Source organism: Hesperophylax consimilis, chromosome 29 (genome assembly GCF_061612785.1).
Source record: "Hesperophylax consimilis isolate HC1 chromosome 29, BYU_Hcon_1.0, whole genome shotgun sequence".
In the NCBI taxonomy this organism is placed as follows: domain Eukaryota; kingdom Metazoa; phylum Arthropoda; class Insecta; order Trichoptera; family Limnephilidae; genus Hesperophylax; species Hesperophylax consimilis.
Window position 1 is genome coordinate 17,586,401 of NC_142864.1, and position 15,462 is coordinate 17,601,862.

The following is a 15,462-nucleotide window of genomic DNA, read 5'->3' on the forward strand; positions in this document are numbered from 1 at the left end:
TCCCAACAATTCCAAATTAACGCTCTTTAAATGACCGCCACCTCTTGTCCTCACCTCGTCATCTCGCGTAGCTCGTGGCCCCGCGTATTATTATTAATGCGGTGGCATTAATAACGCTGAATCCTAGCGGGCGGGGCGCGCTAATAAATTGTGGAGTGATTAGCGCTAAACGGACGGGACGCGCTGGTTGAGAATAGTACTGCGGTAAATAGCATAGAATAGATAATGTGGAGATCCGGAATGAATGTGGTTAAAATAAGCGTAATGATATGCATAGCAGATGAACGACGAAAGGAGTATCAGGAAGATATTGATTTCCACTGTCGAAGGGAAAAATTGGACTTTTGTAGTTTTGCTTACTAAATTTGCCCGGAGGGGTAGGTAGAGAGATAGACTGCCACTAAACTCTCTCTTGACACACGCTTCTTGCTTCATTCACATTCATGAATCTTCTCTTCGCAGGAAATATTGTTATTTATACTCTTGACACGACCCGACTCGAGTATTTGCTTCACTTGGCCTTGCCGTATCTTTCTCGGATGTCCCCGACTTCTTCTCCCGTTAACTTTCGTGTCATTCTCGTGGCCACTGCACATTCCATCTAAGCGTCTTGTTTAATGCGCTTTCTTCAACCTTACAGTATTTCCGTATCTCAACATATGTATTACGGTCATTCATGGTTTTATTACTAAACATACGCCTCAGGATATTATTTATTCACTTGTTTGTATTGGCATCTTTAATTAAGTTACCGGCAGAGAAAAAGCACGTCATTCCCATCATGCTTCTATGACCTAAAGATTTTAATTCGATCGTTAAGTTCCTTTCTTTCGTCTGTTGCGACTGTCCATAATATTTTGAGAAAATCTCTCAGAACGCCATAATACGACACTTCGACTTTTGGCATTGTCTTAACAGAAACATTCTAAGGCAAGTACTATTTACCACCGGATATTTTGATCTGGTAGTTGCCGCAACTGTTGAAAGACAGCCTCCATTGTATTTGCTACGTTGGATAAGAGATGTGATTATATTAATACATTAGTGAGTTTATTCAATTCATCACAATAAAACGCACTCGCTTCTATCTGACTGCTAACAGGTCATTAATATTCAACGCGTTGCGTGTTACACCAACTGTTCAAATGCACACAAATACCTTGCTAACTATTATTAATGACGATTTTATAATTGGCGCACTTGCTTAAAGCACTCTCTGTCCCACTTATTCTTAGAATCTAGGCTTTATTACCATCATCAGCAATAAATTAATATTTAAAATATCAGAATCGCAAAACTCTCTATATGAGAGCCAACATTGAGGCAATCGTGGCGTTGGATATTGCAGGCCCTGAACAATTGTCTTCATATTATTTGTGTAGGTTTTAAAGCCGTAAAGGTTTCAAAGGCAATGTAATCTTGTATTTGTAGCTCCTCGTAATATGACCCAAAATGTTAGCCCAAACTTATCTTACGGGATGTAGCTAATTGCGACAACTTTCTGACCATTCGATGAAGAACTTTTAAATCAACCTTAGCAATCCAAGATGTTTTGGAGACGCATCTATTTGTCCACGTTTATTTCTATAATAATTACCGGTGCATCGATCTTAGCTCGATTAATTGCTAGAGCTAATTTACTGCTCGATTTTGACTATGAGTATATGAAGATATATTATTACATTTATGATGCAATGACAGAAATAGCTATAATTTAAAAAATAATATCTGCAGTAATTAACGGGCTATACGGCGGTTCCCTTCAAAGGGCCTGTTCCTGGAACAGCTTATTGAAGTGGAGTATTTATACCATGCACTGGTGGCGAATCTCGGAGCCCATCGGTACCCGAGAAGCAAAACTGACGCGAAAGCTCTTGCCTTATTTATACCGCTTAGGAAGTGTGGAAATAATTCTTGATACTGGCGTTGCGATAAAAGATTGGTGAGTGGACGAGCTTCAGAAAAAGACACTCTTCCTTGACCGTGGTTCTTTTTGACTGTTACGTCAAAACCCTGCTGCTGAGTTTATTTGTTACTGCTCCAATCTGTAAAAAATACTGTTAAATTACAAAACTTTGTATAAATCGCAAGTGCATCCATCTGTTTTCGCATCTAGTTTGGAACTAACTCCTAGATACCTAGTTTAATCAACCTCGTGCAGAAACGAGCAATCCGTTTGATAGATCTACTATCTTACCGAATAGGTTGCAATATTTAGGACGTACATTTACCTTGATTCTACTGGTATTTATGTGAAAGAGTTTTTGACGAACGGTCGTTATAGGTCGTTCGTCAGGAGACACATTTATTTGTGGCATGAGAACGGTTAATTGCCATATCCAACTGATAGCAGTGGAAATACTACTTGAGTTGTGTTTCCTCCCTCCTACAACATGGGTTCATTAAGACCCTTGTTAACTGCTTCACTTTATTACACTCATCATCCCCATAGATAACATAAGCACAAAGGGTCCACCTGATTATTTTTATAATATGTTTCTTTCTGTTACTAATAATAATAATAATTGGATAATTTGTAGAGCGCCGTTTTTGTGAAAAATCACCTCAAGGGCGCTGTACAATTTATTTCCTAGGATCTACATTTGTTATTTAGACCAACTGTGCCAGCACGAGGTTCGTCATCCGTTCAGGCATGTGTCTGCCACCAATATAGCGCTGACATGTGTCTGCTGCCAATAAAGAGCGCCGACACAACATCCTCACATAGACAACAAACCTTGGCAGCACCGCTGTGACGCTCGACAAAGACAGAAGATGGAGACTCTGCTGCAAGAGTCCTAGGTAGCGAAGGAACTGTACCAGCTGCTGCAGGGAGAGAGACTACCTCGTCCACCAACTGTGCCAGCACGAGGCTCGTCATCCGCTCAGGCATGTGTCCGCCGCTAATATAGCGCTGACAAGTGTCTGCTGCCAATAAAGAGCGCCGACACAATATCCTCACATAGATAACAGACCTTGGCAGCACCGCTGTGCAAAATCACCTCATCCTAGTCTACCCTAGTCTCTCCAGTCACCTCCCAGCCTTTCATGCCACCTAGTGCATCCTCTCGACCCTTTCAGACTCCTTCCTGGCTCCAATACCTAAATAAAATCCAGCAAAAAAAATAAAAAAATAAAATTCTTTCTATTGTCGTGATCCGACGATTTCACACCTCTGTCTCAGACCCTTAGGGCTCGCTTATCGCAGGCTATCATAAGCAAAATCTTGAACCAAAGTCAAAGTGAAGTTTATGTGTGTCATCTGTAACAAAATACATAAACGTACTTAAAGATTCTATCCCTGCTGACAAACTACATAAGTAGTTTAGCGGGTTTAAATGTGAATAAAAAAAAAAAAAAAAAAAAAAAAAGTTATGTTAGTCTCCATAGATTAAAAAAAAAAAAATCTGAAATATATAGTCAAAATCATGTTCCACATTATATCAACACTCATTTCTGTCTCAACTCCTCCTATTAATCTGCTCGATAAACTAGGATTATGAATGACTTCTAAAAGAGAGAGTGTTAACGATCTTCAAACAGCATCCCAAACGCTGTCACCGTCTCCAATCCTTTCATCTCAAGTCCATTTCACCCGGTACACTAAACCCTCCGATAATGCGGTGATAACTCTTCGACCACCTCTGATATATTGACATATAAACGCGCCGCAGGCCACCCTGTTAGTTCAAAGGACTTCTTGGTACTGCTTTGGCCGGATGATTTTCCTTCTTTCATTTATTTGCAAGGGAAAATCGTAAAAATCGCCGCGCGGAACGGGCCTTTGGTATTTAGTATCGCCGGCAGTAAACATGAACGTGGATAATGGATTAGGGAGAGCTTTACATCTGGCACTCATTGTGCAGATAATGGGACACTTATTGCGCCATAAACAAGGAACTGGCCGAGGGACAATGTTCTGAAGAAGAGTTATTGCTCTTGGGACCACGCTGTCTTGCTGGCGGATTAATCTGGTGATTTGAAAATAAACTTTGCGGCCGTTGTTTTATATGAAACAATTAATCAAGCTTCTCGGAGAAAACCTCGTTGGAATCAAAGCTTATCGTTTAACTCTGCATTTTTTCAATAGCCTTGAATCTTTAATTAAAGCAATAAATTTATTGTAATAGTTTATTTTTAGAGCACCAAAAAGGGCATTTTACAAAGCTAGGAAAAAGATGGAAATGGGACAAAATTAATGTCCTACTAAAACTCTGGCAATATGAATCCATTGAATGTTAATTTTGGTGCTTTCTCCTTCTTCTGGTGCCTTCTCCTATCTGAAGTTGGCTATAATCAGAGCAAATTTCATCTCGAAGTTTGCAGCCTGGAACAACTCAGCAGAACGTGGTTACCAGTTTCGAAGTCACTTTTAGAGCTGATAGCAGACCCTTATCATTGGAATCCAGTTGTTATTATTCCCTTTTATGCTCTTCTTGAAATGGTTTTTCTTCTCTTGTATGTTAATCAAACCTTCTCCTTTTCCCAGGATTAACAAGGCCGGCCATGTACCCTTTTGCTGGTGGAGCCTACCCCTATCCGATGCTTGGTCCAGAGATGTCGCAAGTTGCAGCTTCTTGGTAAGTTTTATCACCATCTTTAATCATAAACACATTCGTACCAACTAAGATAATGATTTTTAGAATTAATATTAATCTATTTAAGAAAGCAATCACTCTGTGGCTTCACATTATACTTAAATAAAAAGTTACTTTGTTTTTAACGACTCTATTAAAATGCATACATTACTTACATTATTCTTATAAAAATGTAAAAAAAAATGTATAATATAGCTACTAAATAAAAAAAAAAAAATAAAAAAAAAAAAAAAAAAAAATAAAAAACTTCAACTAGTTTCATCTAGGTTCATTTATAATAATGAAGAAGTCCTAAAGAAGAATAGAAAATAACCGAAACTAGTTTACGTAATGTATAAATTACAATAAAATAGTTTAAAACAAAGCATCTTTTTATTTAGTTGTAATATTAACTTGTTGGTTATCTGTCTGGATCTTTCAATTACAGTAGAAAATTAAATTATTTAAAGCAGGTCCTAAAGGAGATCCTCGTGGTACTCTACGGGCGGAAATACACCTACATATTAAATTACATAATGATATACACTGTTTTTCGGAAGGCGATACAGCTGCCGCCCATACTAATAAGTAGAGCTTATAATGTCCTGTTACCTATATCGTAATAATATGAAAAACCTATTTGTTTTTATTCAAAACAATTTTACTAAATTATTATCATAAAATTTAACATGTGATTGTTTTTATTTTCTTTGCCCAATCGTGGAAATTATTAATGTACATGAAATATGCTGGAGTACATTTTTTATTTCGTTTTGTTCCTTAATTGGGCAGGTGTATATTTGAAATTGCCTCTTTCGCATGATAATTTTTTTCATCAAGAGGTCGTTTTTATTTATTTTTTAAATAATTGTCTGTACCCTAAAGAATGTCAGTATTATCAGTGTGATATACTTAAAAGATGTTTTAAAGATCGTTACTTTAAGCTTTCGGCATAAAAGTTTACATTTTGCAGTCGAGAAGTTCACCAGTAAATTCGTAGAGGCTTTGAAATATATGCTGTTAGAGAAATATATGCTGTTAGTTTTACTCTTGGGAGAAGTAATGTTTTTTCTACAGACCGGTAGAATTTGAATTGTTTAAGTAAAGTTAATTTATCCTTTTTGTGAAATTGCTAAAAAAATTAAAAAGGAAATTTTTAAATTCAGAATACGGGGTTAAGTAATTTTCTCTATGTCAACTAAATTTTTTGGTAATTTTTAAACTTTGCACAATTAAGTCAGTAAGAAATGTGTCTATTTTGTAGAAATTCAGAATGAGGGGTTTTAAGTAATTTTCTCGATGTCAAGTAACTTTTCTTTGTAATTTTTAAACGTTGCATAATTAAGTCAGTTATAATAGTAAGTACATACGAGTATATATCGTTAGAAATTCAGAAGCCGGGATTTAAAGTAATTTTCTTGACGTCAAGTAACTTTTTTTTGGAATTTTTAAACGTTGAATAATTAAGTCGGAAATAATTTTATGTACATGTCAGTAGAAATTCAGAATGCGGGGTTTTAAGTAATTTTCTTGACGTCAAGTAACTTTTTTGGTAATTTTTAAACGTTGCATAATTAAGTCAGTGATAATATTAAGTACATACGAGTATATATCGTTAGAAATTCAGAAGCCGGGATTTAAAGTAATTTTCTTGACGTCAAGTAACTTTTTTGGTAATTTTTAAACGTTGCATAATTAAGTCAGTGATAATTTTAAATGACCCAGTTCTTGATCACTTGATCTTAAAAATGGCATAATACATCTTCCAATTCGCTAATCATTCTGTTTTCTCAATGCAAACTCCATCATTAGTCTTCATCTCAGTACCACTCCAATTTATCCAGTGAAATAATAATTATGGTCGCTTTTAATTGCCGGAGTCACACTCCAAACGCAGCCGCCTGCATTGGCCGCCCTGCTCCACGATGGGAATGTACTTCAATGGAGTTTTTTTTTCTCAAAAGCGACTGGGCCTCTTTGATGAACACCAGACCAAACAAAAGACCTTTTCTTTAATTGAAATTTTTGACTATGAAAGGATATGTTAAATGAAATAGTTTTTTTAACGTTTTGTTTCCTTGTTTCTTCCGTCCTGTGTTCTGTGTTATTCTCCGTATTTTTCAAACAAGTGTAGTTTTGTTTTTGTTTTTAACAGCCATTTTCATGTCATCGTTTTTTTACTGCTATTTACGTATTTTAAATAGTTTTCGTTTAGTTTCGTTATTTCTTGTGCCCCATTATCCGTGCGTACTGCATACTATTTTTCATATTTTTTTAATTTTCTACAATTCTCTTGAAACTGTTTTGCAGAGTATTTCACTACACAGCGCCCTTGAGGTGTTTTTGCACAAAAACGGCGCTATACAAGTCATCCTAGTATTATTATTATTATTATTATAGTTAAATATATATTTTTTAGTTCGGTCACCGTATTAAAGCGAAATCGGAATGTGGCTTGGAAATTTAAACTATTTATAAATATACATCGGTTTCTAAAATTTGTAACCATGTATTTAGGCGAAACAGCTGTATTCCCCAAAATTACTCAACCTAGCTGAATTTTGGCGAAACCGTTGTATTCCCAAAAATTACTCAATCTAGCTGAATTTTGGCGAAACCGCTGTATTCCCAAAAATTACTCAATCTAGCTGAATTTTGGCGAAACCGCTGTATTCCCAAAAATTACTCAATCTAGCTGAATTTTGGCGAAACCGCTGTATTCCCAAAAATTTTCAATCTAGCTGAATTTTGGCGAAACCGCTGTATTCCCAAAAATTACTCAATCTAGCTGAATTTTGGCGAAACCGCTGTATTCCCAAAAATTACTCAATCTAGCTGAATTTTGGCGAAACCGCTGTATTCCCAAAAATTTTCAATCTAGCTGAATTTTGGCGAAACCGCTGTATTCCCAAAAATTACTCAATCTAGCTGAATTTTGGCGAAACCGCTGTATTCCCAAAAATTACTCAATCTAGCTGAATTTTGGCGAAACCGCTGTATTCCCAAAAATTACTCAATCTAGCTGAATTTTGATACATAGAAATTGGTGTCTTTTAAGTAATATATTTATCTATAAAATTTTCTTAAGAAGCTGAACGGTGAGCTCAGGGATCGTGAAATTTGTACAGGCGAACTATTTTCATCTCAAAATATCATTTATATCATCTGTTATGGAACATTGAATATATTTAAATTTTTCAATAAGACGGAACTGGGCCAAAGCCGCCTAATTAATTCCAGTCATTTTTTAAGTTTTATCTTTTCATTTAGGTAGTTTTTTAATGTAATTTCGTTCGCTTCCTCATTTGCCTTCCATACTCCGCACTAGACGACGCGCGCACTGAGAATGCATCCTTTTAATTAGAGTGACAATTTGTTATATTCTACATAACAGTTGGTCACACTCTGATCGACGCGGCCTTTCGTCCTTCGTCCTCCGTGCGATTAGAATGTGACCGCGTCGTACAAATTAATATTATAATCCGCATCACATTCTAAGCGAGCCTGGGATACGCAGTCTGGCAGCGGTGCGCGCTCTGACTGTGAGCGTTAATTAGAAGTTAGTTTTCACATTCGCAGTGCAGGCCGGGCGGCGATCGTATGGGGCGAGCGATTGGAGTGTGAGGGAGGAACACTAATTGGAGACGGCAATTAGAAAAATTGAAGGAACGCGGCCATTATTGGTATTGGGAGAAAATCACAACTGAAAGCGCTAGGAAGCGTTTTCTCAAAATAATTGTTCAAAGTATTTTTTTTTGTAATAATATTTATTTCAATTATTGCTACGTACCTATGACTAATGTTCGTCTGCTGGAAATTTGGTTAATTAGTAAATTACAAGAGTAACTTCTGAGTGGGGCGATAGAGTCGTATCGTTTTGCACGATTTCTGAAAACCTTTGACTAAAACTCTTGCCTTCTCAGTGAGTTTTTATCCATATTGATTAGTTGCTTGACTTATTTACAGTTTGAACCGTATGTGACTCACTTTCTCATTTCGATTTATTCCATCCATGCATTAATTAAAAATCAAATTTATTTTTTTATTTGAAAAAAAAATATGTTTTCAATATTTTTTCCCCATTCATTTTTTTTTTTCATAGCATAATATTATGTTTTCCATACAAATAATTCAACTTTTTCACCCAAAACGTTGGAAATACAAAAAAAAAACTGATTTTTTACTTCTACTTCATGAAGTTTCACCTCCCGAAGTTAGCGTACTTTACCCCTGGACATCCTGTATATAATTTTATTTTGTCGAGAATTTCAGGGTGGCTACCATAAAATGCGAAATAGATTTTCAAAAGTAACTAAAATTTTAAAGGAACTAAATTGGCTAACAGTGCAACAGACACTGACCTTGAACGCGTTGATATTTATACATAAAATAATAAACTACGTTTTACCAAAACACTTTTGAATCATAATAACAACAAGAAAATTCTTAACATCACACAAGAAAGTGCAATAAAATGCGGATACCAAAAAAGGACATAGCCAATACACAAAACAGTTTACTATACAAAGGAATGTAATATTATAATTCGCTGCCAGAAACTATAAAGTCTGAACCAATTGATAGATTCAAGCTGAATTGTAGGAGCCATAATAATCAAAAGAAAATCTAATCTATCTATTACCAATAATCCGTTTTTTGAATTGGAATATTAAGTTTAGATTTAATAAATCTAAGTAATTTGTGCTGTATCCTTTCTATATTATTTTGTTTTGTTGTTTATTGTTTCGCAGTCCTCTGTATCAACATATCCCCTGACAAATAATAGCTTTACACCTAGTTGCCAGTTATAAATAATGTTTGCCTCATTATCCACTCTGCGCGCACCGAGCGGACGGAATAAGAAGTTATTAGGGACCGTCTGCAGGGTTTAATTGGACGAAGCGCGCTCAGAATGAGTTTCCACAGTCGTCTTCTGATCCTACCGTTTCCACAGTCGCCTGGAGTCGGGCGGGGCTAGTTGAACCAGGGGGCTAGTTGAATCACGGGCCTTGATAAACCGTTTGTCGCCACCTAACATTCTGTGTGAGTTTCTCCCGCAGCCAAGTGGGGGAGTAGGTAGTGCCCAAAATTACTATCGTCCTTATATTAGCTTAAATACTTGACGTATCATTTTAGTATTTTACGTATTCCTGCGCAAATACGTAAGTTACCATTAATAATTTATTTTTATTTATTTATTTATTCCTTTAGATTTACACACAGTACAATATGATACAAGATATAATTAAAATATTTTTAGTGATTATAGATTATTGTACCTTATCAGGTCGAAATTATTGGTTCCTAACTAGGCAAATTGCCCGTTCCAAGGAACCAAAAATATGTGAAAGTAAGTGTGTGATTTGTCTATGTCTATAATATATCTCATTAATGATTTAATTTGTGATGTTTGAACGTTACAAACTTATGATAGAGTCGAATTTGAGCTGTTGTGTATGGTTGTGCGGAAATCTTTCGTACGCAATTGTGCGGGGGGTTGCGGTAATGCGGATGCGATATAGACTAAGACAAATAAAAACGAATTGAATTGCCTTAGTGTTTTGCAAGAGGAAAATGAGTAGGAAAGGCCAAAAGACTTACCCTGGTCTCGTTCTCCTTAAGCCGCTGGTTCTGTTCTCTTATCAGTTTGCATACAATTAACATTAACACTTAACACAAAACAAAACAAGACAGTGAAATTCACTGCGGCGGGTAAAAACGTTTCACTGGACGATGTGTGCTCCAAAATAGTCACGGCCGAGTTCAACATATGCGGGTTTCAATATAAGACGAAATGTTCGCGGGTAAGATGCAACGATAACAACTGATAACAATACTCCTTGTCTCTGGGCCCGGATCAAGGAAAGGGGACAAGGGGCAAAGGGGGGTGAAGGGTACACATTTAAGGCTATTCAATTTTAAACCTCACGCGCAACTATCCCCCCCGCCTTGAAAGGGTGCGAAATCACCCCTTTTAAACCGCATTGTCATGGCATTTATCATATAAACAAATTAACATAACCTACAGTTATCCTAAATTTCCTAACCTACATTGACTAAACCTAATGCTACTAGACTACTATTGAGTTGGCAAAGGGTATAGCCGTATTACTGGGCGAATATAAGATCCCAGCACTGTTCTGACACGAGCAACACGAATTACTCCATCTTTTGCGGGGAAAACTTCATCAATAATAGCTAACGGCCAATGTAATGGTGGGGCGTTTTCAGTTCCCACTATTACTACTAAGCCGACCTTTACTGGATTAGTAGGAGTATTCCATTTTGGACGTACTTGCAAAGTATGCAAGTAATCTAATCTCCATCGCTTCCAGAATGATTGAATTAATTTATCGAGTAAATCATGACGCGATAGAAGGTTCAAATTATCCTTCTCGATTTCTATGGCGGGCAGGTGTTTTAAGGGAGTTGTCGTTAAGAAGTGAGCTGGCGTTAACGCAAGGGGCTCGGAGGGGTCTGAAGAGAGCGTTTTACACAATGGCCTCGTATTCAGAATGGTTTCTACTTGTGCAAGTACTGTAGTTGCCTCTTCAAACGATAGAATCTGATCTCCTATTACCCGAAAAAGATGAGTCTTCATACTTTTAATATTGGATTCCCAATTTCCTCCAAAGTGGGGTGCTATTGGCGCATTCAAATGCCAGCTTATTCTATTATTGGCCAAAATACTTGCGAATTCTTCACCAAAATGTGAAGATGACGAAAATGCGTGCAATTCATTCAATTTTCTCTTGGCTCCTACAAAGTTAGTTCCGTTGTCTGAGTATAAATTTGACACAGGACCACGCCTAGAAAGAAATCGTTTGAATGCGTTCAGAAAACATTCGGTGCTCAAACTTGATGCCAATTCAAGGTGTATAGCTCTTGTTGTCAAACACACAAATAAACAAATATACGCCTTTTGAGAACGAATTCCACGTCCGCGTGATACAGTTACCCTTAAAGGCCCGGCAAAGTCTATACCCACATGCGTAAATGGTTTTATAGACTGAATGACACGACAATCTCTATGATCCGCCATTAAAGGTGCAATTGTTTTAGGGCGTAGCCGAAAACACGAATTGCATTTATGTACTCGATTTCGAATTAAACTACGGGCTGACAGTATCCAATATTTTTGCCTCAAAATAGACATTAATAATGCGGGACCCGAGTGACAATGAATTTTATGATAATGATCAACCAACAAATTTAAAACGTGATCCTTTCGCGGGAGAACTATGGGGTGCTTTTGATCATAATTTAAATCCGAATTAACTAAACGACCTCCCAACCTTATGATTCCGTCATTCAAGAACGGTCTCAAACGTTGAAATACGGGTTTACACGTCTTTCCTTGTTGTAGATTTATCAATTCCCCGGGAAAGTACGCTCGTTGTATTTCGCGCAATATTTTAAGCTCAACGAACTCTAAATCTGACCCACTTATATATTTTCGATATGGCAACACCTTAAGAAAACGAAATACGTAAACCAAACATCGTAATAATTTATTCCACGAGGAAAAGCGCTTTGACAGGGTTAGAATATCATATTCTTCTAGACCAGAAGTCATTACTAACGAAATAGACTTCTGTTCGGGTAGTTCTGTCACCATAGTAACATCAAATGTGGTAATAGGCCACCGATCAGGCCTAAATTTCATCCACGGTGGGCCATGAAACCATAGCGGGTGATCTAAAATTTGATTGGGGGTAAGCCCTCGTGACAGACAATCAGCGGGATTATCTGTGCCTGCGATATGATTAAAACAGGTAGCTGATAATTCAGATTGAATTTTAGCAACTCTATTAGCCACGAATGTCCCCCAACGGTGCGGAGAAGACTGAATCCAACAAAGTGCTACAGTGGAATCAGTAAATGCGTATATATTTTCAATTTTCAAGCGTTTTTCTAAGGTTTCTATTACGTTATGCATTAATTTTGCAAGTATTAATGCAGCGCAAAGTTCTAATCGTGCGAGAGAAACAATTTTCACAGGAGAAACCTTCGATTTTGCACAAGCAACATGTACTGAAATTGCTTCATGATTTTGGACATGGAAATACACTATACCTCCATATGCCTTTTCGCTGGCATCTGCGAAACCAACAATGGTTACGATGCTACTGGACGTGATGCCAGTATGACGCGGAATTTGTATTCTATTCAGTGAGGAAAGTTCCTCACAGAATTGCGTCCATATCCTTACAATATCGTCGGGAGGCTCATCATCCCAATCGCATTTGTGTAGCCACAATTGTTTAATTAAAAGCTTGGCATATAAAACGACAGGCGCGATGAAGCCCATAATATCCCATATTTTTGCGACACAAGACAATATATTTCGTTTTGTACAACCTGTTTTAGGTGTAGAAGTGACGAACGAGAATAAATCGGAATTTGGTGACCAGTATAAGCCCAATATTTTATGCATGCTTACTTCATCAAATTCCTTTATCGCTGATAAGCGATGCGAATCTGGAATAGATTCCAGAACATTTTGCGAATTGCTGGTCCACTTGACAAGGTCAAATTGGCCAGTCTTCAATAATGCGATTAACTGAGAGGACGTTTCCTTTGCACCCTCTTCAGTTTCCATACTATATACAAAATCATCCATATATAAAAATTCTTCAATAATTTTCTTAGCCTCAGGAAAAGCTTCTCCTTCATCGGAGGCCAATTGCCTGATAGTGCGTAAAGCTTGAAATGGGCTGGATGTAAGACCAAAACAAACGCGGTTAAACTCATAAGTTTTAATATCTTCGCTGGGCGAGAAGCGATACAAGATTCGTTGATATCTCCGATCACTATCTTTCACTCCTATACACAAAAACATTTTGCGTATATCAGCTGAGAGAGCTATTGGGAATACACGAAAATTCATAATTATATTAAATAAATTTCCCTGTAAATTTTCCCCACTATATAACATATTATTCAATGACACGGAAGTGCTTGTTTTTGCGCTAGCGTCCAGGACTATTCTCAAACTGGTCGTGATTTTATCCTCTCGTACAACTCCATGGTGCGGAATTATGTATGAAGGCATCTCATTTCCTTCATTTGAAGTGCTGAGAGTCAAATAATCCTTCTCTAAATATTCATTGATAATATTATTATAAGCTTCTCTTAATTTTGGAGAGGCTTCCAATTTACGTTCAAGGCATAAAAAACGTTTCTTTGCCATTGCAAATGAATCCCCAAGGGTTGAAACATCCCCTTTAAATGGCAAAGTTACTATATATCTTCCATTTTCAGGATCTCTTGTGGTTGTTCTTTGATATATTTCCTCACATTCACGATCTTCAGGACTTTTAATAGACGGTACGTTTACCTCTTCTAATTCCCAAAATCTTTTGAGACAAATATCATCTGGTTCTTCTAGCATGGCACAACAAGATACGCTAACATTATCCTCAACCCGAGTTGGTGCTGATCCCAAAATAACGTATCCTAGAACTGTTTCTAAAGCATGCAGATTATACCTCTGAAAAGGGTCTTGAACCCTTTTTGACAACAGGAGATGCGGGAAGAGCTGGGCTCCTAGCAACATGTCAATTTCTCCTGGTTCTCCATATGACTCATCCGCCAACGGTAAGTCATTCAAATATGACAATGAAGGTACATCAACTTTGGCGGTAGGTAAGCGCTCTGTAACTTTATTCACAATCAATGAAGTAATGTTATAATTTATTGATCGATTGAAACGAGAGTAAATTTCGGTCTGTATGGAGCCTGTAATGGGCTTAGACGATCCTCCAATACCCTTAACGGTGGAACAAGACGGGCGTTGATATTCAAAAAATCCTAATTTTCTACAACAATCCCGAGTAATAAAATTGCTCTGAGATGCGCTGTCCAATAAACACCTAACGAGATGTTCATTTCCCTGTGCGTCTATTATTCCCACTCGTGCGGTAGCCAGCAATACAGTACAATGAGTCTTTAGACTATGAGATCGAACAGTTGAAAAAGTACACAAAGCTACATCAGAATTGGAGCAGCCCGGTTTTGGATCATTCAATTGATCAGCTTTCTGGTTTTCAATTCTTTGGGCATTTTGAGAGTCTGACTGCCCCTTGTGTGATGCACCCTGTTCTTCAAAATGTAACATTGTATGATGAAACTTGTCATTACACTTATGACAATTTTGATTTGAATTGCAAGTCCTAGCCTTATGTCTATCACTAAGGCACCTAAAACAGAATCCCTTGCTTTTGATAAAATTGAACCGTTCCCTTACAGTCAATTTTTTAAATTCTGAACATTTAAACAAATTTCCATGCGATAGATTATTGCAAAGTAAACATTTAATAGGCTGACGATTTTCCTCACTACCAGCACTCATATAGGCTTGCGTCGATCTTTGTGACCGTTTTAACGTTTCACTTTTATTTTCCCCCGATTTCCTTGAAGAACCGGTTCTTTGCAAGATCTTAACTTGTTCACGCACAAATTTCACCAAGTCTTCAAACGAGGGGAATTCATTTTCCCGATTGTATGTTTCGAATCCTTTCACCGAGTCCATATCAAGTTTTTTCAATGCAATGTGTAAGAAAATAAAGTCACACAAATTATCTAAATTTACATTTTTAACGGCTGCCACAGCTGACGCAAAATGATCAATGAAGGATTCCAGATTATTAATATTTGCAACAGCAAAGGATTTAAAATCCAAAATTTGATCGATGTATGCAGAAGATATTACTCTTTTGTCGTTATATTTATCGATCAACGAGTTAAAAATAATTTCGTAATTTTCCGGCGATAAAATGATCCCGGCGAACGTTGATTTAACACGGTTACTAATTTTTCCCAACAAATAATATAACTTTTCTGAATTCGAAAGTGTATCGTTATTGTGTACGGTGTTAATAAA

General features: G+C 37.0%; 1 protein-coding gene across 4 annotated transcripts in view; it reads left to right on the forward strand.

The window, feature by feature from the left end:
• The window catches only part of pan (transcription factor pangolin), a 430,403-nt gene that overhangs the window by 371,676 nt on the left and 43,265 nt on the right, over window positions 1-15,462 (forward strand). For all 4 annotated transcript variants that reach the window (XM_089649145.1, XM_089649143.1, XM_089649144.1 and 1 more), the window contains one exon: window positions 4,490-4,580. In XM_089649145.1, coding sequence (XP_089505271.1) covers window positions 4,490-4,580 — 91 coding nt within the window. The remainder of the gene's footprint in view (window positions 1-4,489; window positions 4,581-15,462) is intronic.